The sequence below is a fragment of the Poecilia latipinna genome, unplaced genomic scaffold, assembly GCF_001443285.1.
Source record: "Poecilia latipinna isolate Pla-1442-1.1 unplaced genomic scaffold, P_latipinna-1.0 Scaffold2296, whole genome shotgun sequence".
Lineage (NCBI taxonomy): Eukaryota > Metazoa > Chordata > Actinopteri > Cyprinodontiformes > Poeciliidae > Poecilia > Poecilia latipinna.
The window spans coordinates 75,206-98,375 of NW_015114912.1; the positions used below are offsets into that span (position 1 = coordinate 75,206).

General features: G+C 39.3%; 1 protein-coding gene and 1 long non-coding RNA gene across 4 annotated transcripts; both read right to left on the reverse strand.

The window, feature by feature from the left end:
- Positions 1–483: 483 nt before the first annotated feature.
- Positions 484–19,513, reverse strand: porb (P450 (cytochrome) oxidoreductase b). 3 transcript variants are annotated; one of them, XM_015018607.1, is made up of 16 exons: positions 19,406–19,513; positions 15,502–15,685; positions 9,415–9,463; positions 8,979–9,107; positions 8,644–8,796; positions 6,772–6,896; positions 5,973–6,062; positions 5,726–5,824; positions 5,391–5,507; positions 5,170–5,288; positions 4,111–4,292; positions 3,845–3,994; positions 3,509–3,770; positions 2,323–2,468; positions 1,949–2,034; positions 484–1,838 (listed from the first exon to the last, which is right to left on the reverse strand). In XM_015018607.1, the coding sequence occupies exons 2-16, from the start codon at positions 15,669–15,671 to the stop codon at positions 1,694–1,696; spliced, it is 2,022 nt and encodes a 673-aa protein (XP_014874093.1). In that variant the 5' UTR covers positions 15,672–15,685; positions 19,406–19,513; the 3' UTR covers positions 484–1,693. The 3 variants fall into 3 exon arrangements, with proteins under 3 accessions (XP_014874093.1, XP_014874094.1, XP_014874095.1); XM_015018608.1 differs by lacking the exon at positions 19,406–19,513 and adding an exon at positions 19,308–19,383; XM_015018609.1 differs by lacking the exons at positions 15,502–15,685; positions 19,406–19,513 and adding an exon at positions 12,054–12,616.
- A 2,803-nt stretch (positions 19,514–22,316) lies between these two features.
- Positions 22,317–23,074, reverse strand: LOC106937207 (uncharacterized). The gene is made up of 2 exons (XR_001422340.1): positions 22,992–23,074; positions 22,317–22,704 (listed from the first exon to the last, which is right to left on the reverse strand). It is a non-coding gene; the product is annotated as an uncharacterized LOC106937207 (long non-coding RNA).
- Between the last annotated feature and the right edge of the window lie 96 nt (positions 23,075–23,170).

A 23,170-nucleotide genomic window follows, 5' to 3' on the forward strand; every position in this document is an offset into this window, starting at 1 on the left:
AATTTTATTTAAGGACATGGGAGTAAAGAAGGTGCTCAGTCTGCATTAAGGTATTAAAGACCAAGCTCTACCCACCGAGTATGATACATCATTTGGTGCTTTTACACCATGTAATGCCACACTTTAGATTCAAAATAAAAATACTTAACATTCCAGATATTTGAGTGCAACATATTTACAAACGGACTAGTTAAAGCAGATTGTACATTTTGTATTGTATTTATACAAATAAAGGGGAACCTTTTGACTTTCATGATGGCAAAATATTATTTCAATATATTAAATTTCAGAGGTAGAAAATGATCAGGAAAAGTTCCTACTTTTCAAAAGTGCATTGCAGTACTTTACATAAATTTGGCTGAAATTGAAACCAATAGTTTCACATCTTGATCCGATTTGCAGAATGACAGCAGAGCTTTCCATGTTCAATATCCAGTCATCACAGCTGACGGAGCCATTTGCCTCCAAGGAAAAACATAATCCCAACAAATTAGTCCAATTTTATTCATTAAAAATGCATGCCTCCAAATAATTACATTACAAAGTAATAGCAAAAAAAGTGACAGCGCCAGGTAAAGTGTCTCTTTAAGATTTAAATTTTCTAAGAAAATGTAAGCATGGATGAAAACAATTCTACATCATGGTTTTAATGCAAACGTCTTACAATAAGGCAGAGTTAAAAAAGGCACAGACTGAACTTCAGATGGTCGGCTGACCTCCATCTCCCCCATTCATATGTTCTCAGAGTGACAGACGGCAAACACACAATATAAACTCTTGGTTGATGGTCTATACATGGTGGTACATATGAAGCAAGACAAAAACATCACAAAAATAGAGTTCTCACATGAAAGTTCAATCCATATTCCTCTGCGGTATCTGATGTATATAAAGCCATCATTTCAATGGTCATACTTTATTTCAAATGTTTTAGACAGGAGACAAACGGACTTTAAATGCACATAATCTCATGGTTTTCTGTAGATCATCACTTTTGAAGTTTCCGTTACAAAAATGATCTCGATGTTTCTGCATTCAGTTCCCTTGTCAAAGTACAAAGACAGACATTAACATACCAATGAAGCAGTTTTACTTTTAGCAGTATTTTACACATTTAAAGTATGTGAAAAGCACTTCCAGATCAGCTCAGAGAAACTGAAGTCAGAGCCATTTAATGTGAAATCACATATCCCTCCTCATCTCCAGCTAAAAGGTGAAAAAAACTACAGATTTCTCAAATAGATGATCCGAGGATCCATTTGCATCCCGACACTCTGGGCTGATTCAAGATTTTTATAAAGACATTTGATTCCAGCGGGTTACTTCTTCAAATCTTCAAACTTTTAAAAGTTGCAGCCAAACTATTTTGTAATTATATAAAGAGACTCTTGACGATCTCTGGAAGCCTATGAGGTAAATCTCCGTGAGGCCTGACACAACATGTCAAAATACAGGAGTTACAGAAACATGTGATGCAGGATGTGAAGGTGAGAAATGCTGATGTGAACTCCAGAAGCGGCTGAGGTAGGGTTTGCCTCATCATCCTCTGCTACCTGTAGCCCTCATGAACCGGGGGGAGAGGGGCATGCGAGCGAGACTGTTTTCATATTCGGTCCTGAAGAACAAACTGCAAAAACGGGAACTTTAGGACTACCTTCAGAAGTGAAGAGTAAGGCTTTGCGCTGAAGGCTCTTTAGCTCCACACGTCCTGCGAGTAGCGTCCCTTGGTCATCAGTTTCTTCACGTAATCTGTGGCCTGGGTGCGCGTCATGCTGCCGTACTCCTCTGCGATCTCGTAGAAGGCCATCTGCACGTCTTTTGCCATGTTCCTCGCGTCGCTGGAGAATAAAGCAAACCATGTGTAGATAATTTACAAAAAAGGGGAGTCAAGGAAGGGAAAAAAAAAAAAAAAGCCCCCCCCATGCTTTAGGCGTTTTTAGGTCATTACCCGCAAACGTAGATATGAGCATTATCTGTGTGGATTAGCTTCCAGATGTGTTCCTTGTTCTTCTTCAGATGATGCTGCACATAAACCTGGAGAAGATGGGAAAAGAAAGCATTTTCCAGCTGTGAGTTTATAAACTTTTGATATATGAAAACATAAACAAGTTTACTACCACAAACTCGGTATAGTACTAGTAAAGTAGTAAAATAGTAAAGAGCAGAAAATCTATGTTTGTTATTGATACGTTTTAATAAATTATACATGTTTCACTTCCCATAAAAACCTAAAGCAACTTTTAACACACTACTGAAGCAAAACCATCTCAGTTGCAGCAGCTTGGTAGCCTCCAGCTGCAGCAGTCATGTAGACAGTCTAACCTTATGATCCTGGTCTCTGGAGAAAGCAACATTAAGCTGCGTCAAGACGCTGTTCTTCTCTGCCGCCTCCAGCTCCTCCTGGTAAATATAATCCTCGTTTTTGTGTCTGCAGCCGAAATACATCACCGTCTCTCCTACTTCCTTCCCTGTGGAGAAAAATCATCCGTGTTACATTTAAAGCTAAATCCTTGAAAAGAGACAAAGTTGGCAAGGTTGTTACGGAGAGAAGGGACTGGATTTATTTTTGTTTGAAAAGGGTTTCTTAAAAGTTAAAGTCAACACTTTTTTTATACAACAATTTTTAAAAATGACTTCTTATTTTAAGTTATTTCAAAATGCAAGACAGTTACACTGCACATTCACTGCAGTTGACTGGAGTTTAGAGCTACACATGAATTAGCTTCAGTACCTTCAAACAGCTTACAGAAAAATTCATAATAGTGTTGAAGGGTTTCAGTCAGCTGCCGAAGTCCCTCTTTTCAAACTATAAATTGTTAAATACACAATTTTTATGTTGAAGGAGCTCCTTGTCCTATTTTTTCAGGATTTGACAAGAAATCCTGAAACTTTCCTCTCAAAATGGCATTTAAAGCCTCGTGTTAATAGCTTTGTAGTTTTTCCTAAGGATAATAATGCCTTTTGTTTTTCCTCTTTGGGTGCAATGCCAGATTTAAAAACAAAATTTGGTTAAAACATCTTTTCTTTAGCATCTATTTGTATATAGTAATATTTTAATAAGCTTTTATTCCTTTTATATTTTAATTTCAACTTCAGTTATTCAATCAAGTTTTTATCCTTTTTTTCACTTGGAGATGTCATTTGAGTTAACCAATCAGATTTTAGGGTTTATTTAATGAAATGACAGTTCAAATTAATTCATGATGGACAATAGCACATAAAGTTAATCAAGATTCTAATTATTTTCAGTTATTTATACATTTAAAATAGTATTTTTTTTAACATGTAAATAATCTCAATTATAATAATATTGGTTTATTTACATGTTGTACTCTTGGCTCTTGACATTTTTGTTGCAATGCTTTTTTTGGACTGGGGAATTTAAACAAGGACGAAAAAAAACCCCCAAAAAACACAAAATCCCAGTCCTTCACCTGATGTCATCATGAAATCACACCAACAACAACCACAGAGACCAACACTTTGAGACGGAGAGATGACTGAGCACCTTGCTGTTTGAGCCAGCCTCTTTCCTGGACGAAGCCCATGAAAGGAGCGATCCCAGTGCCAGGGCCGATCATGATCACTGGGTTGGAGGCCTTGAATGGCAGGCGGAACTGGGACTTGCGGATGTACATGGGCACGGTGGACTTGTGGCCGTTGACGAGTTTGTTCTTCAGCCAGTTGGTTGCGACTCCCTTGTTGACGCGCCCCGTCTTGGTCTTGTACTCCACCACCACGGCGCAGATGTGGATGCTGTTGGGGTGAACCTACAGAGAAGAGATATTTCATTAGGAGCCGTCGAGTCATTTTCAGAGCGTCTCATCTGTAAAGGGGTCAGTACTTTAGACGAAGAGGCGATGGAGTAGTAGCGAGCCTGGAGACGAGGCAGCAGCTCACACAGGTGGTCGATAGGAGGCTTTAAAGAAGGCATATCCTCCAGGACGGCCAGGATGTTTCTGCAGGAGTCCAACACCCAGTTCTGGTAGAGAGCCTGCAGACAATGACGTGGGAATTAAAGAAAAACCCTTTACTCGCCAGCAAAAGCAACGTGACAAAATTTTGGTGGCTTTGGGGTTAAAAGTTGCTCTGAATCAACTCGTCACCGACCTTGCCCTCGGGAGACGAGGATGCCATCTTTCGCATGTTCTCCTGCTCTTTGGGGTCGGAGGCGTACTGCGCCAGCTCGTACAGGACGTTGGTGCGGGGAGGGTTTGTGATGTCCAGGTAGTGAGTGAGGGCGGTGCGGTAGGTGGTGGGACAGGGGAACGGATGCTTCTTGTTGGACTCCTCTGGAGACATCACAAATCTGATTAGCATTTCTGTCAACAGTCCACGGTTATGGCCATTAGTTTTGTAGGGACACTGATGTGTTTTGTTGGTTTAACATTTTCATTTTCAGATTCTACTTGTTTCCATGCTACACTGAAGAAGGATTCAAAAATATTAAGAAGCTTCAGAGGTACGCAAATATGTCTAATATATGAATACTTCACTTTTCTACACAGCTTTTTTAGCCGAGGGTCCATAACTTCAAAAGTCTGATCTGAAACGCCATTCATCTTTTTCCTTGTGACAAGCTGCTTCAGCTGAAACTAATGATGGATGGAACCATTTATGGATTGATTTTGAAGTTATTTAGCCAATAATATTGTCACAAAATCATAACACGAAGGAAGTTAATAAAAAGAAAGCACATCTAACAGAAATGGAGCACTGACTGCAACAACGTAGTCAGATCCAGAAGTGGTGGGATTGTGATGTGATGCGCTTCACTGACACACATTCTTTCATAATTAAATTTTCTGCCATTGTTTATCATTTACTGCGTCTGGCTTCTTCTTCTGTCGTGATATGACCATTCATACTACAGAAGCTCTGAAAACAACCGGATACGCATCAGATTTAGTAGTACGTTCCTCATCATTATCTAAAATAAAACAATTTGAGACATCACAAAAAAAAAATAAAAATACTAACACCCCAAAGTTTCTGCAATTATGTCACTAAATCAACCTTTTAAACCTCGACTGTATATTAACATGCAGTTGAGTCACATGCATTCGAAAGGATGACGAAGCAAGTCTAGATTATCAGTGAAGGATTTCGTGATAGTGTGAAGGGGAGAGGCTTCTGTGGCCAAGGTTCTCTACAGAGGCAATGAAATACCGTCAAGGTTATTGAGGGAGATAACCACGTCAAGGTCCACGCCAAGGATCTCTCCCAGCTTGTTCACCAGCTCAGAGTCGTTTGTGGGGAAAACGGCGACGTGGTCTCCTGACTCGTATCTGAAATGGCAGAATGGGATGTTTAGACTTTGACCGTCAGGCAAAAAACCTGAAACTATGAAGCCGAGTTCGTCCTGAGAGACGGTTTCCCAGCAGCCTTGCCTGATCTTGGAGCCGGTGATGTCCAGCTCCAGGTGCATAAGGTGTCTGTCGCCAGCTTTGTTGAGTTTACGGTTGACAGTGACTGGAGCCAGGAAGGGGTTCTTGGAATCAAAGGGTCTGTAATTTAAATATTTAAAACAAATAAGGATTTATTTAAAGCAAGACAAAAAAAGGTAGAAGTTTTAACTTTCTTTGTAAGATGTTTTCTGTAACCATGAGGGGGCATTAAGGTTAATTTTTATTAAGTGAGTTTTGCAATAGACAATATGTTACTGTAGGTGAAAAGTGCCAAATGACTGAGCTCAGGGGACTCGGAGGGCGGCGTCTGAACTTACGGCTTTTGGACTTCAAAGCTCTTCAGACGACCAATCTCTCCTGTGTAAACTTTGTTCATGTTGACGTCAGTGTGCACCTTCAGCTCGTACTGCCGAATGCTGCATGGCAGAAAAATGGGAGACTAAATATCGGCTCATCATACACACGGAAAGAAAAACTCAAAACCAAGTGTGAGAAAAGTACAACTCGGGAGAACAATCATGAAAAAAACAAAATATCTCAAAAACAATTTGACCATGAACGCACCTGGACTCATCTCCTGACGCCTCCACGCCAAAGTGCTCACAGACCGCCGGCCAGAACTGCTCTCTCCAAGAGATGAAATCCTCCTCAAGGCTGAAACCAAGAAACAATAGGAAGTTTAAACGGAAATGTGCTGACCAGACTTTTACTGGACAAAAAATGTCTCATTTTCAGCAAATTACTCAAGTAATAATTTTCAGCTTTTCTGGACTGATGTTTCTGGATGGATGGATGGATGGATGGATGGTACTCAAAGACATAAAATGTGCAGCAGGTTCCTTGACAGGGATTATAGTTGAGAAAAGAGGCAAATACAAAATTATTCCCAATTTTTTTTTATATTCCAGCCTCCACAGATTAAAATTTATTGAGTGAAACCCCATCTTTCAGAACTTGATCTGCTGATCAGAATAACTTGAAATATGTTTCAAAGCCGTTTTAGCGAGGTCACCCACCAGACGATATTCCCCCAACCTGTCTTTGACAGTGAAAATCATAGTGTCTCTGAAAGTTTAAATGCATTTTACTCAAGTATTTGTTCTGACTTTGTGATAAATGTCTTCCTTTGATAACTCACTGTCTGTTAGGGTAAAAGCAAAGAAACCGTTTTTGTTTTTAAAAAGTTGAACTTTGGTTGTTTTTGCGAACCGATATAGAAAATCATGAAAAAAAAAAATCAAAACATTTCCCACAGCCTGAACAATAAAGGCTGGTTTTTGATCAGTAGTGGCAACTGACATGATTAAAAAGTAATATACTGACTGTACACAAACCAGTCTTGGACATTAACAAGAATACTCACTTGCCATCATCATCACCCTGACCAAGGTCAAAGATGCGCTTGGCTCCCAGTTCTTCCAGCCTTTTGTCTACATATTTTCCCATGGCGTTGTAGTGTTCATAGGTTTTATTGCCCAAAGCAAATACCTGCAGACAGATAGTAACACATACTGGAGGATCAGCACATAGTTATGGCATTTAAGAGCAAATAATCTCTTTAATTTAGAATTTCATAAGCTGTTTAAGTTGTCAATCGAGTGAAAATGCTGTTGAAATCGTTGAACAAAAATGATACCCGAGTGAGTGATCCTCGAAAAAAATATTTATATTTTTTCCCCCTGAAAGTTAACATTTTAATTTGCTTTGAACTAAACACTAACATTTTTAATACACGTATGTTTTAAGCAGAATTTAACTATACTGATGTGATTTACCATATTTCATCTATTGTGAAGGAAAGAAAAAAGATCTGTTTAGATTGTAAACATGCCGGCTCAAAGAACCCACAACACTGGAGCCTTTTCCAACAAATCGATTTGTTGGAAAAATCAATTTCCAACAAATCAATTTGTTGGAAATTGATTTCAGTGTTTATCTGGTGCTTACCAATCACCAGCTCTTTGTGTTTTTAACCAAAAGAAACCCTGGTGCCAGCACCAAAAACCAGCACTATCCCAGCATTAGCTTTCTGCTGGGCAAGAAGGAAAAAAATAATTTCATGAGGAGTTAGAGGCGATAAAGCAACATGGCTCTGACTTGGCTCTGGTGGTGGAAAAGCAAGCCGGTTCTTTTAGAGGACAAATTCAGAACTGGTTCTTGCACCACAACCTTTTTGGTAGTTATTTAATTTTCCTCTGGGATCAATAAAGTATTTTTGAATAGGATTTGAAAGCCCTCAGTGATTCTGATGGAAATGCAACTACACCCACATTTCAACCTTAAAGGAAAAGTGTTAAAAACCACAGATCATTTTCCTTCCACTCGATAACTATGCACTACTTTGTGTTGGTCCGTCACATAAAATCCCAGTAAAATATATAGAAATTTGTGGCTGTATCGTCTAGGGTTTGAAGACTTTCACAGCACTGAACACATTTAAATAATTAAACTATTAGATACTATGTGCTTTACTATACCACAGCTATGACCTTAATCACCAATAATCTCGTCTGCAGAACTTGGAGATAAATGTTCATGTTTTTTTTTTTTATTTAAATAAAATAAAACCAAAGAGGCTGTATCCTAACCACAAGTCCTGTTGCAGTTCATAATGCAAGCGAGACAAAAAAATACAAACGGCTGAACAAGATGAAAGCACATCTTCTTGTTCTCATACAAAAACATCAGGAGGATTAGCTTTAAACCGCTAAGTGCAAATTTAGGTCTTTTGCATGTTTTTAGTGGAAAAAAACAGAACCTAATAAAATGTCAGCATACTGCTGACATTTTTATTAGCCTAAACTTGGTTAATCAAGAGAGAGTTTGTAACAACCCAGCATGTAGGTGTGTGGGATTTATCTTAAGTCAAGTTACTGGTGAAAAGTCAAAGAAAAAAAAATAGATAAAAGCACAAAAATGAACTTACTGTATCAACAAATATTACAACCTTCAGAATAAACAAAATCATAAATTAAACATTCCTGTAAAGTACAGTAAATAATAAAATATATTAAATCATATGCACCTCATCCTCTTTAAAACACTGAAATAAATATCTAATGATGTATTTAAATGATTTATAATTGCAGTAAAAGAACATTAAGATAAGGATGTCAGAGAGAGGTTCAGTGTTCCGCACAAGCAGCATTGCACTCGGCACATCAGTGCATCGTTCCTGGATCATTACTAGCTTATTTAAAAAATAAATAAATAAATCCTAATGATAAAGACTCACAGTGTAGTTCAGGCCAGAAAGGTTTTCATCATCATTCTCCTGCAGCCAGTCATAAAAGTCCTGGGCATTATCAGTGGGATCTCCTTCTCCGTATGTGGCCATGCAGAATATAGCGAGAGAGTTCTCAATCTCAGCCAGACGGGCCAGTTCCCCCTGAAACGAGGCGAAGGGCAGACATTAAACGCAGATAAAAATAAAAAATTGGCCTATTCTGTTCATCTGGAAAAGAACTGAGAGGAAGTTCTAACACAAATTTTTAATTAGCGTTAAAAATTTGGCACGTCATTTTATGCGACTCCTGCAGTGCAGCGAGTGGATTCTGTGACGCGGGTTACCATGCTGTACTCCTCCGGATCGGCAGACATTCCTTTCATGCCGTAGCGCTGGGCATCTTTGGCGAGCCTGTTGGCAAACTCCTCAGCTGTCCCCGTCTGAGAGCCGTAGAAAACTATGATGTTCTTCCCCTGAGCGCAAATCGACAAAAAGGATGTTTACATTTTGCGCGTGGAAGGGCAGATTATTGCATATATCCCGTCTGGTTGCTAGGCAAAAAAGGAAATATTTACACATGCTTAAATGTAGCAATGATAACTAAAGGCTCATCTACAACCCTCATGGTATCCAAGCCATTTGTTGCTGAACCACAGGATTCAAAACCAGCCTCATTATTTACAGTCCTGGCTTGGGAACAGAGGACCACAGGAGTCCCAGCAGGAGTTTTGAAATCTGAAGCTACATGCGTTAGCAAAACAAAAATATGAAATGACTCACAGTTTTCTTCATTTTCTCGACGAAACTCGTCTCCCGGGTGGTGGGTGTTCTGGAAAAGAAAGGCGTTTTGAGTCTCGCTGCCAGAACATTTAAAATAGGTGCAATTAATCGTACATTTTCTTAAACACCTTAGCGAATACAACTGCTGCTGTGCACAAACATGTAGGAAAGACCTTTTCAGATTTATTCAGTGATCGGTCCAAGTGACAGTAAACCTCATTTCCGTGTTCTGACCTGCGTGTCGATTCTCAGGGATTTGACCTTTTTACAGGCTAAACCCAGTTCATCTGGGGAAAACGGAGGCACGTGAAGTTCAGCGAAAATCAATGAGAAACATTTACTGTGCGACAGATAAGGATTTATCTACAAAGAACAGGAGGGAGAGTAATTACCAGTGAGATAGCACCTGGTACAGTGTTACTGTGCTGGTTCAGCTGCTTAGCTATGTTCTAGATAAGCACCGAGTATTGAAGAGGAAGTGATCCAATCTCAATAGGGCATATGTCATGGTAATTTAGACATCGTCACTCAGGCAAAAATAATCAGTGCATTGATACAGATCAAAACAGCGTGTGCTGGCAGATGGTTGGTAAGGAGGAGCTTAGGAAGCTAAACCTATTAAAAGCTGAATAAAAGGCAAAGCCGCTACAATGAGCATCAAAGAGCTGAGCAGACACCTGCGGATCGCCTCCATTGACAGGATTACAAGGAAAGTGACTTTCAGGCTCAAAAAAAAAAAAAACCACAATTAATGCATTTTGTGATTTTTTTTTACAATAAAAGTGCAGAACAAGGTTGCTGTGCTGCCACTGAAGCTTGAAGTACAATAAATTTGAAAACGGAACGTTTTAAAAGGAGAAAATCTGCGTGCAGTTCAAGCAGCCACTCCAGCCCTCGAGCGCCACTGTCCTGCAACGTTTGGACGCGTCGCTGCTCCAAACACCAGAATCAAACGAGCAGCTGAAGAACGCGTCTTCGAAAAGTTGCTGACATGCCGAGGAGGTAATTCAGTCTTTTGATTCAGGTGTGTTGGAGCAGGGATGCATCCAAACAGGACTGCTGATTCATATTATTTTAGCAATCGATTATTCTATCAATTATCGATTGTTCAGACAAAAAGAAAAAAAAAAAGTCACATTCTTCAGATTTTTCATTTGACCACTTAAGCCTATTTTGTACAATATTAAAAATACACAAAAGATGCAAATAAACTATTCAAATCCCTCTTAAGATAAAAAAATAAAATAAACGTATTGCATAAAACATAACGGCATTCCTTTAGAGTAAGTTTGATCATTTTTAGCAAAGAATGATTCTGCAGCTAAATAAAAACATGTGAAAAGTTCAACTTTTTCTGTTTGACTTGACATCAATACAATGTAGGGATAATCTGCCGATTAATTTCCCAATTAATAAAATGTGCCCAACAGGAGGATTTTGCAGCTTTCTTACTGGGTTAAACTAAAACTGCGGCACCATCGGTGTTCTAGGTCAAACATATTTACAGACATGTTTTTTTCCCCCCCCAAACAGTTTTGGCTTAATCATTTCTCCTAGGGTGCCGTTTTTTCAGTAAATCGCTTTTACATTTTTTGGAGTTTGTATACTCCAGGTAACAATTATTCAATTACTAAATTAGTTTCATGATTATTCCATTAACTAATTAATTGTTTCAGCCCTACATCCAAAGGCTTCAGGACACAGGAGGACTGGAGTTGCAGGTTTCTGGAGCAGAGTATTGATTCCTGATTACAGAAACACCTAAATGCACCAAATACATCAAAATCATGATTATAAAGTCATAAAATAAATTGACTATTGTGCAGTCATCCTGTCTTGAAAGTTGCCGTTTATGTCCACTTCATCTACGCAGTCTTTAACGAGAAACAAACAAACACATATTAATGAAATCCTTTACATCGGGGCTTACCGTCAACATTTGTAACTGACAGGAAGTCGTTTTTGTAACTAATGGATGGACAGAGAAACAGAGGGATCACTTGTAATGACAGCTTTTGTTCTGAAAGCTCCTTAACCCCCCAAAAAGAAAACAAAGACGGAAGACCATTAATGAATGACGACTCCTCCTACTGGTTATGTTGTTACTTTTGTTGTCTGGACTGCTTTTTAAATGTTGGTGCCATAACTGAATGATGCGATTATGTTTTAAAATATGATTGAACACAAGTACTGCATGCCGTTAAGAAATTGTGCATCCTGTGTGAACGAAGCCTCTGAGGACAAAGTGCAAACCCAGAACAGTGGAGATTTCTCTCACTTTAGCAGTGAGAAACTCTAAGCTGGAATTGTGTGATGAATAAAATAAAATCATGATGGAAATGTGCAAATGACCAGAGCGGGAAATGATTAAGTCCGAGAACACTTAATTATGAGCCGATTCAATTACATTTGCAGATGAACAGATTTAATCTCCATCCCTTATGCAACTTCTCTGAAACCCGGTATGTTTTCTAGAACACAGTCTTAGGTTAAACTACGGTTAAACTGCATGCTTAGTGTAGCGTTTCCGTCAGATTCAAGTTTACGAGGTTGGAATTCGTCTCGACAGAAGAAATACGAATGAGTCAAACGATCCCTCAAAGATGGTTTGAGGCGGTAAAAATAAAAACTTTACTGACCTCTCGGCAGCATCTCTCCTGTCCTCTGGCAGTGAGAAGACACAGCCCATGACATGCAGACCTGTAGCTACACACTTGAACTAGCACTGCTGTGTAGGCCAAGCCAACAGCCACAATGTTCAAAGTACAAAAAAAGCAAACAAAAACAACAAACTCCAAAAGCATAAGATGGAAAAGTGAGGCAGGCGGATGGATACAGCGAGGGTCTGAAGCTCAGCCAGCCTTCACGTTCACCTCCAGCGCAATCTGAACTCTTCCTCTTCCTGCGCCGCTCTCTGAAACCAGCGGCATCTGAAACGCGTTCACCTAGAGAGCGCGACCGCCGTCAGCCTCTGCCCACCGCCGGGAAACACAATGGTGGGAAACTGACTTTCCCATAAAACGTAGCCGAGCTGCAGAGCCACAGTTTCTGACTCACGCGAAACACACACACTGAAATGATCAGGAGCTGGAAATGCCTTCCTCCTCATCCCCACCCCTTTCCCTCGGCGCTCTGAAAGGTGTTGGGAGGGAAAACGTCCACAAAATCCATTCTGAAAATTTGATTGGTTATCAGAGAAACTCTTCTGTGGACCAGTGAGGAGGGAAAGAGCTGCGTGTTTCTTTTTTCCTTTTTTTTTTCCTCTTTTTCTCCCCTGCCCCCACCTCATTGGAGGAGAGAAGGGAATGTCATTGCTATGGCAACCTCGTTTATCATAAAAGGATTGCATTTGTGACATGGCCCAATAGCAGTGCAGCTTCGACCAGACACAGACAGGAAAGAAGAAGAAAAACGTGGCTCTGGGGAAAGGAGAGTGAAAAAACTAAGGCAGGGAGAAGAAAGGGCTGCTTGTCTTCTGCCTCAACTTTCCACTTTTGGACAAAAGGAATTGGCTCGCTCTCCAGAGAACTTCCAAAACGGGTTCAGGGACGAGGAGAGAAAAAAAAAAAAAAAAATCACACGAAACAGATGAAAGACTACACCCCCTTGTAGATAATCACTGGCCCTTTAAGGGGAGGGGAGTCCAGCTCCCTGCTTCTTGTCTTGATATTTGTTCCCTTCCTGCATCCGTTCCCTCCAGGGACTCGGAGATTCGGGTCAAACAAAAGGTTTCTAAAGTTCAAGAAATATCAAGCTTTAAAAAATAATCATGGAAATGAAGGAGTCTCAGCACTTCACCCTTGTTTCCTTCACAGTACAAAACACTGGAACAGTCTCAAATTTTTTTTCTTTCCAAAACCACCGCAAGGAATACGCGCTTTTAACAGCTTAACGTTTTGGCTTTGTAAAACCAAGCTCTAGAACATCAGTTTTACCCAGATTAAGAAGCAAATTTCCTTTTTGCTGCTCTACCTCTAGCTTTTATGATCTTTACCAATCAGTTTCCAAAACGATAAACATATAGGCCAGTTTTAGAGAATAGAGCAGGGGTCACCAACTCCAGTCCTCGAGGGCTACCATCCTGTAACTTGGATGCGTCTCTGCTCAAACACACCTGAACCAAATAAACTGCTCGTTTCCAGCCTATTGCAGAGAGGAATGAATGCTGGTGAGGGAATTCAGACATTTTGGAGCAGAGGTGAATCTAAAAGTTGCAGGATGGTAGCCCTTGAGGACTGGAGTTGGTGACCCCTGGTTTAGAGCCTTGTCATCTGCTGCTTTATTCATTTTCCACTCAGTTTCAGTTTGGGATCTGTACCTTCCTTGGCTTGATGGGATGAGGAAAAACTGTCCAATATTTCGTATCCATCCATCCATTTATGACAGAGGATCTGGTCAGATGTTTGAAATGCCTTCATTGACTTGTAGCGATACGGAGGAGCAGCAGCTCCACTCTGAGCTCCTGTAAAGTCCAGTCGTCCAGTGAAATAAACCCAGTTCAGCCACTGATGAGTGTAATAGTTAGAATATGTGGTTTATGCATAACGATCTGATTAATGGTCGTCTTTCCAACCTATTTTGACGTAAATGCCAAAGTAAGGTGTAAAGTAAAATTACAGAGGTTTATTGTTTATACTTGGATCATGCCTCAACACAAGAGCTATTTCAGCCTGTAACCCTTTACCCAGCAATACCAGGAATGCAGCAGGTGCTACAGGCTTTGTTGAGGGTTGTTTTTCTTTTCAAAGAAACAAAAAAAACTCATTCAATGTAAGAGGAGTGTCCAAAAAAATGTGGCCAGTGTAGGGAGAGTTCAATGTAATAAAGCCAAGCCTCTTCCACTCCCTATTAAGTGATAAAGGAGGGGACAACGGGAGGGAACAGAGGAGGACCCACAGGCTCGGACAAGAGAGAAAACATCAAGCAAATCAGGTGAGTTTGTGTCAGAGTTTGTGTCAAAATAGCCTGAAAGTAAACGAGGAGGCGGAGAGAAGCAAGGGTCACAGCTGGTGAAACATTTACCTAAAGCATCAAGCTGTGCACTCACACACACATGCTTCAATGCTTTACAGCGCCAGCTTGAAGAAAATGGCCTTTGCACACAAATTTGTTGGGATTGCCCTTAGAAGTGGGCCGACCTAAAAGATACAGCCACTTGCATCAAACGTGCCAAACAGACTTTGTGTTGTTGCTCACCATTTACAGTCAACTCCACTTCTACAAGTTATAATGAAAATAAATTTAACTAATTTCTTTTGTAACGTGCTTCAGGGCAACACTTGTGAATTGCAACAATATAAATAACCTGAACTGATCAAACCCAAAATGAAGTCCTAATAGTCTTTACGATCCAAACACCTTCTGCTGTGCCAGCTTTTCTGTTTAACTATAAACGTTATGAACTGTAGTCCGGTTAAAGCAGCAGGATGGAACCGTTTTTAAAATTAAATATGGTTTTTACGTATTTGTTAAAACTGTCACCATGTTGAGACACTACAACTTCAGACAGATAATCTGTGAAAAAGAAAAACAAGCTCCTGTGCCTCATCACCGTCAAACATGTTTTTATTTTTTACAAACTGCAACTTTAAAGAAATGCAGTTTTAAAACTTTAGTTCATAAACTATATTTTAAAACTCAAGTTTCAATGACATAAAAACCATACCTGTACTTTTAATTTTACAACATAGTAGTTGCAGGGTTTCCCCCAGTGTATTATAAGCCTGGCGGGCTACCAGGCTTTACATATGCCCCCACCAGGCTTAACATTGCTTATTTAAATTTTTTTTTAATGTTTGCATTATTTAAAACTTTATAGTTAGTGTTTAGATATTAATCTACCAATAACAAATACATATCAAGTAATATTTTTAAATTTCCTGTCAACTTTATAAACATTTTTTAACTCAAACATGACGATCCACTGGATGAATGACTGCCGTAGCACCCAACCGCCAGGCTTAGCAAGTTTTCTGGGGAAACCTTGAGCTGCATATAAAAAGAGTTAATTGCATGATGACGTAGTGATGAAGATCTTCATCACCACCTTGAATTTAGCAGAACAGAAAAATAAATGCACAAACTCACAGGGTATCAAGCTTCTTAAACTCGGGGATGGGCTCCGGCTGCTTGCGGGACATGAACCAATAAATGACGAGGCCCACAATCAGAGAGAAGAGGAAGAGGTCCAGGTTGCTGAAGAGAGGCTCCTCTTCGCCTGCAGTGTTGGTGGCGGTCTCTGGGTCCATGTCGGCCATCTTGGCGCTCAGCGCTACAATATGAAAGAGAAGGAAAACATTTTCACTAAATGAAGGATTACTGAATACATGCAAAACACTTATCGACTATTGTGCAAGATCAAATTTTAAAAGTTTTTTTTTTTTTTTACACAAGCTACGCATTTCTGGAAATTAAGTAAGTAAATACAATCTGTTTGTTACAGCCTATTTCAGCTTCACGGCTCAACATCCCTGAGGATTCAGGAAATTCCTAAAGGGAACATGATTGCCAGCATATGTTGTAAAACACAATGAATGCTTTTATGCTAAACTTCTGGATAACGCGCCTTACATTTGGCTCTGCACAACCTAACATTGTAGCCCAGTGTCCTGGATAAGCGAGGAATCTCCAGTCGTGCACCAACGACATCAACTCGTTAACGCTGAGCAGGAGAGGACATCGTGTTCTTTCAGTTTGGGACGAGAAAACAATGAGTACAGGGTTTGTTTGTTTTTTTCCTAACCTCCGCATTTGGCTTGATCACTACTCCAAAAAGTGACACAGCAAAAGCAAACAAAAAAAAAAAAAAAGAAACATGCTGGACAAAGTGCTGGCTCTGCACATGTGCAGACTGTTGCTGATTCACTGAAACATTAAGTAAACCAGTTTATGAGGCGTCTGCTGTTCATTTTAGCAGGAGCAAAAGTCACAGTGGGCTTAGGTTGCATAATGACGTCTGGTTTGGACAAAAGAAAACTCCTTCCTGTAATTCCTGTATGGAATACGTCATTATAGACCATTCTATGGAGATATTCACTTCAGAAAAAAGATTTTCTGGATAATATTTTAGCCGTTATCCAATCTGCTGCTTGAGCAGAACAGCATATTGACATTTAATAAACAGTTAATGAACAACAACAACCCTTTTTAGCAATCTTCTGATTTACATGTGATATGTTCCAATTGTTCTGTAGTACTTTAGAGGAAAAATAGGCAAACCTTCACATTATTAATCAGACAAGACAGAATCTCGCCTTTCTCCGAGTGGACCAAACTACACTGTGAGCCAATTCAGTATCAGTCAGGCACTTAAAACCATGGGAAACAGAAGCCATTTAAAAAGGAAATTGTATTTTCCCTCAACATGTCAGAACATGTCTGATTCATTCAGGGTGTGAGAGTTGGCAGCCTTTTTACACAAAGTTCAGGTAAGAATATAGATTCTTTAGGAATACACACCAAGTGCCGTTTTAGTAATGCCAGCAATGCCAATTGGTAATACAAGATGTTAAGCTTCATAATTACTCTCCTTTTTAAAAAAAAAACAATAGGATTAAAACCCTGTTATACAGCAACTACTCTCTCATATAAGTGGTGTAACATTAGCTTTTGTCTAAAGAGAAATAGTTAGTGACAATAAACATGCCAGCAAAAAGACACTGAATACTGTCCTTACAATCCATCTTACAACTTTTTAAAACTTTACAGAAAATTCAGAAATTGGTTTCCAACTTCTGAAGTAATATAGCCAAAAAAATATTTATGCATCAGTAGAAATCTGGTCAAATTCAGGTCAAAAATCTTTATTGGCCACTATAACTACTATCAAATTTATAAAAGATATCAATACGTTTTAATTATAATTACTAATCAGTATTAAAATTTAATCGACACTGTAAGCATCTTACAGATGTAGAAATTAATCTCTCAACCAACAGAAATCTAAACTTTTTATAAAGTGATGTACCATAGGAAAAAACAACAGCGTCAATGCCAGCATTTCCTTGCTATTTTTGAACAGCGTTTGGATTTAGGTGCTTTCAGATGAACTCCATTTTGGTCTGCGGTTGCCACTAATAAATATTGTATTAATTACCGTGTGCTTTGTTGTATATGCACTACTTTGCTATTGATGCTTGTTTATACATCTGTTGTCATGGTTTCTTGTTTCTGTTTTTTTTCCTCTCCCTCTCTTTCTGCAGGTGTAGAAACAGACTTCTAAGAGTTAGCTTGTATCGTCTTTATCCATCTCCCTCTTTCCGTTTTAACTTTTTACCACAAACCTCTCTTTTTTTTCCCATTTTTATTTCAGTGCCCATAGAATTTTAAAAACCCAAAGCAATTTCAATATAGCTGGCTAGACAGAGCAATAACGCTTCACTTGTGACAGTAAATTTGTTGGGCTCCACTTTGACATGCAGACAACAATTCTGAGAGCCACAGTGCTGGACAGGACACCCTATAAGTCAAATAAAATAACAATGGTTAATACAACTATAATAAAGCTATCTAACATTTTCTTATTGTGCTAAACTTGAAGCAGAAATATAGACTTACTGGAGTTAGTAGTTGTCAGGTAAATCAGTGTAATAGTTAGAATATGTGGTTTATGCAGTTCTACTCTCAGGTTACTAGTTGTACTAAGCTTATATTAGCGAGTGGGTCTCCTGTCATGGTGACCAGTCTGCAGTCAGCTTGCCAACTGTAGTTTTAAAACCGAGCAACTTTAATAAGAGTGGTGCATGGTCCTAACTTAGTTAATGCAATGGCTGTAAATATTTCTGGACTGTCAATTCTGCCTTTCTTGTAAGCAAGAACAAGTGTAGGGATTTTTCTAACAGCCAGCAAACTATCAGTTCTCAACAACAGGTGGGGAAGGAGCAGAGCCGCATTAATACTCTAAGTTGCATACAGCCAGAGAAAAATCTGGCCACTGCAGCTCTCTCTGTGGCAGCTCACTAAAAGGACTTTAAACCAAAGACGCTGCATGAGATAAAATAAACACCATCACTACAAATGACCAAGTCATGCCAGCTAACCTCAAGCATAGTTATCTCTCCCTGCTGGATTAATTACCAACCATTTAAAGGCAACCTCGGTACACCACAGCAACAAAGTGCCATAAACCATTAGCTTACTGGTTTTCATTCATGGAGATCATAGACTGAAACCAGTAAGGTTGGTTCAACAAGGATAAGTCAGACCCATTTCAAAGACAACTCGATGTTTTCATTTATGACCCTAATCAGGTGAGGGACATAAAAAGTCAACAATACCCTCCCTGATCAGCTACATAACCTCTGCTGTTGGCTGACACGATCACAAGACAATTTGGTGGAGAGTTTAATTATTTATCACTTACCTCAGATAAATGGGTTTCTACAGCTTCTGTCAAAGCAATAATAAATATTTACTTATTAGCTAGCAGAGGCGGTTTACAGAGCGCCATCCTGCAGCTCTAAAGGAGAGAAGCAACTTTTGATTTGTCGCCAATTGTGCAACAGTCCAGACCATGACGCCGGTTTCCACCGGCTTTTGTAAAGTCCCACGTGTTTAGAGCTGCGAACCAGATTTTTTTTAAAAAATCTACAGTCACTCTTTTTTGCGTCATGTCTTCACTACTGGGAATAAAACTCGTATGTTGGATCTGAAACGAATCGACAAGGACCGGGCTATGACTAAGTCCTGGATTATGAAAAGTGGCTGTGAAAACTGCACTGAACGCAAACAAATGCATAACCGTGCTTCATACCCTGACACATAAGTGTAAATTATTCCCCTTTAACCGTGAAGCGAACCGGAGCTGCCACGAACTAATCCCCGGTTTGCGTAACACTCGGGTCTGAAGCTAACATGTCGCTAAAAAGCTCAAAACGTTTCTCCGCAGTGTGAACCTGTGACGTTGCGGTGAGTGTCGTCTCTCCCAGCAGATTGCCGCAGAGTGAAATTGTCCGTAACAGGCTAGAAAATGTGAGCAAAGAGCGAAGCTTACCTGCTGCTCTCCTCTTTGTGTTGGACTCGGACTGGACTCAATGCGGAAGGAAACTTTACGCCATGAAGGACCAAACCAACTCCGTCCAATCAGCGGGGGGTGGGTGTGAGGACTCGTCCAGTCCGAGTCACTCCGTCATACTCAAGTTTTCCCTTTTAGGGAAGTTACAGATCTATTTGTCATGTTTTAGGGTGGACGTTTTGCTTATTGTGCAAGTTTTTAATTCCTAGTTATTTGTGTTATTTTACTATTTGGGAGCGATCAGCGGGAATCTCTCGTCACATGTTATTAAATAACTGTCAAGGAGCAGCAGGCAAAGGGTCATGGTTATGCAACTCAACCAGCTGAACTGAGTTGGAAGGCAGATTCATCAAAGGCGTCCTCCTCCAAGTTAAACACTGTTTATGTTCACAATGTCAAGGACGTGAGGCTGATACAGCCCTGCTGCCTGATGTGAGGCCTTCAGCCTGCAGGCACATCTGTATTTGTTTTACTAAACTGAAATGTAAAATGCACAGCACAGTATGTAACAACGTTTAGATGTGCCTCAGCTGCACCACACCTGAATAGAATAATTAGGTCATTAGCAGGCCTCTCCACAGGAAGGAGGTAGTTAAGCCATTTCATTTCAGTGTTTTGTACCTGTGGCACATCTAAAAGCTGCAGGATAGTGGCCCTTGAGGACTGGAGTTTGACTAGTGAAAAGAGACGCTCTCTGCAGTGAGATTTTTAGCTTTTAGGTTGTTTTATAGGTGAAATGTTTCTTTCACAAATCTGCTTGTCAGTTAATTCCAGGAATCCTTATGGGACTTTCTAGGTTTCCTTTTCCTTAAAGCAAAACAAGAAAAATTAACCTTGATGTTTTTAAATTGAATTCACTTTCTACTGACACATTGAAACCTCCTTCATTTATTTTTACTTTTGAGATAGTTTTTTTTTTCAAACTGTTGTCCTTTTCACTTAAGTCAACAATAGTGCTATAATTCTGTAAAAATTACAGGGTAATTTCTTTTGAAAATGACTATTAAAAACCAATAACTTTTTCATCTTTGCAATACAACCCATAAAAACTGGTTAGGAGGTTAGATAATATACCATACAAAATAAAACTTTGGTATAGATGTGGTGCAAGAAAAAAAATCACACCTCTAACATTTGTCCAAAAAAAATTTAAAAAAATTTGGGGGAGACTTCTGACATACTTGAGATGATAAAACATAGTTCAGGTTCCTTACAAAATAAAAAGCAGGTAAACGTACAGTGAGAATCACTCGCCAACTTTAGCTTGATCAGACAACCAGGGTAGCACTGCAATACATTTTTGCTATGTCTACAATTGTGCACACATTTATTTTCAATTTACAATTTTTATACAAATAAGCAATATAAAAACATGTTCAGAGTGCAACCAAACACTAACTTAACAGTCATTAATAAAAGGAATGCTTTGTACTTTGCAATATCTCAAAGTACATTTTGTAAGACTAACAATTACATTCCTGTTTAATCCATTCCTTTATGACTGCTTCTCTATTTTATTTATTTTATTTGCATTTATTTCCACACTGCATGTGTGGTTATCCATGTAAGAGTCAAATTCAAGCTTAGATCATAAATTTTTACTACAGAGGATAAATGGAAACTGTATGATATGATCCAACAACCGTCACGCCTCTGACCTTTGTCAGAGTTCCTCAGTACAACTCATTATGCACTTTAGATCAATAATTATGTCAACTAATTACATTTTGACATGTAGAACTAACTAAGATGTTTCTTCTCTATAATACACTAATCTGGAGTTAAAGATGGCAACCCCAAACACAAGACTATGTCAAAAAAAACAAACAGTCACTCACTGGGAAGAGGATCTCTATCCTCTACTTATCCTGTCGCCACCTGATCCCTCTGGCAACTGTTCTCCTTGTGCCAGCGTTTGCAAATCAAATCATTTATTTATTGCTGGTCTTGATGTGTACCAAATTACTTCCTAAATAGACCACTACTCCTTCTGGGCATTTGACTGTAACCAATGCAATTATTCCAAACTAAGCAAACCTGGGCACTCTATATAGAAAGTACCTCATTGGCGACTCATCAAGGTGGTCACAAAATAACCAAAAACTACATCTGAAGTCTTTGAAACCTCACTTTGAGGTCAGTGTTTTCTAATCCAGTAAGCAGAGAAAGCAAGCAAAATGGCGTCCGTGAGAGGGTTCCAAGTTCAAAATCACTGCTGAACGAAAAGAATGCAAAGGTCCATCACATTTCACAAAGGTCTCCAAGACTTTTAGGAAAATATTCTGTGATTGGACAAGATTAAAGAGAAACCTCTGAGAAAATGTTGCTTCTCATTGGATCTAGTGCACAACTAACACAACATTTCAGATAAAGAATATCATAGCAACACATTCTTCATTGCTATAAACACACCCTCCCTGAACTCTCTGCCTTTGGGTGCAGAGGTTTTTTGCAACCCCTCACTGCATCCATCTAGATGCAGTGTGGGATATAATTTTTATCCTCATCCTACCTGATGCTATTTCATCTCATTACAGGGCAGCGTCCCCCCACCCCTCCTTCCTCTGGGTGAAGGGCTGCATCCTGAGGCACCTAATTGTTTGTTTGTGTGTTGTTCTTGGATGGGTTGGACTAAAATGTGAATTTCCCTCTGGGATCAATAAAGTATATTCATTTTAGTGAAACATGGTGGAGGTGGTGTGATCCTGTGGGGCTGCTTGATGCTACAGGATCGGAAAAACTTCCAAAAATCACAAAAAGAGAATATCTTCTCAAAATAATCAATGAAAATCAGATTTTGTATTTAGTCAGTTTGTTGTTGTCTGACATTAAGGTTTAAGATTTAACAGAAGAAATCTGTCAGTGGGTTTAAAAAATTCACAGAAAGATGTTTTGGTGAAAACTAAATCCTTTATTAGACAGTCATTTCATTCCTGCATTGTCATTTTCACACATACATAGGTTTCTTATTCGGAGAATAAGAAACCTATGTATTTTAACACAACCATAGACATACTTCCAGCTTTGATTTAACAGCATCATTTGCCATAGTCAATATGAAATCATATGGGTTTTTTTTTATTATATCCTGGGATGTGACAGGAAGCACGGTCAGAATTATTTTTGGTGAGACATAATTTCATTCCCATGTGTCTTTTTATCCGTCACATGCTCTTTGGTTTCGGATTCCTGCTTTTCGACTTGTGACGAACAACTGCGAGGGTAGTGAAGAAATTCCCCATGAACAGAATGAGGAAGCAGGCACCACACACCCGGACCTGACATGGCATGAATCAACAAAATAGCAGTGAATATTAATATTATAATATATTTCTATAATGCAGAGGACGATGGTGGGAAAATGTCATGCAGCTCTGAATTTTTATAGACCTTTTGTGCTTAGATTGAATTTAAGTATTAATACAGTTTTATTCATTCATTATAGTCTGGGGCTGTAAATGATGAGCATACGAAGGATAAGGTTGTTACGAAAGCAGGGAAAGAGTGACACAGCAGCATTTATCAGGACGACATGCAGCAATATCTGGTGTCTGAGTAGACTGACCTGCCATTCCCTGCAGTCTGGGAGCCGAGCCATTCTGAACAGAGACACACCATTCAAGAGCTGCCAGAACTGAAGACAAAACAAAAAGATGAAGCTCTCAAGGGAAACAGGAGAAGCATGCGTTTTAGTGGATCTTCAGTGTATATTTCCGAGTTACCCTTAAGGATTTCTTGTGATTT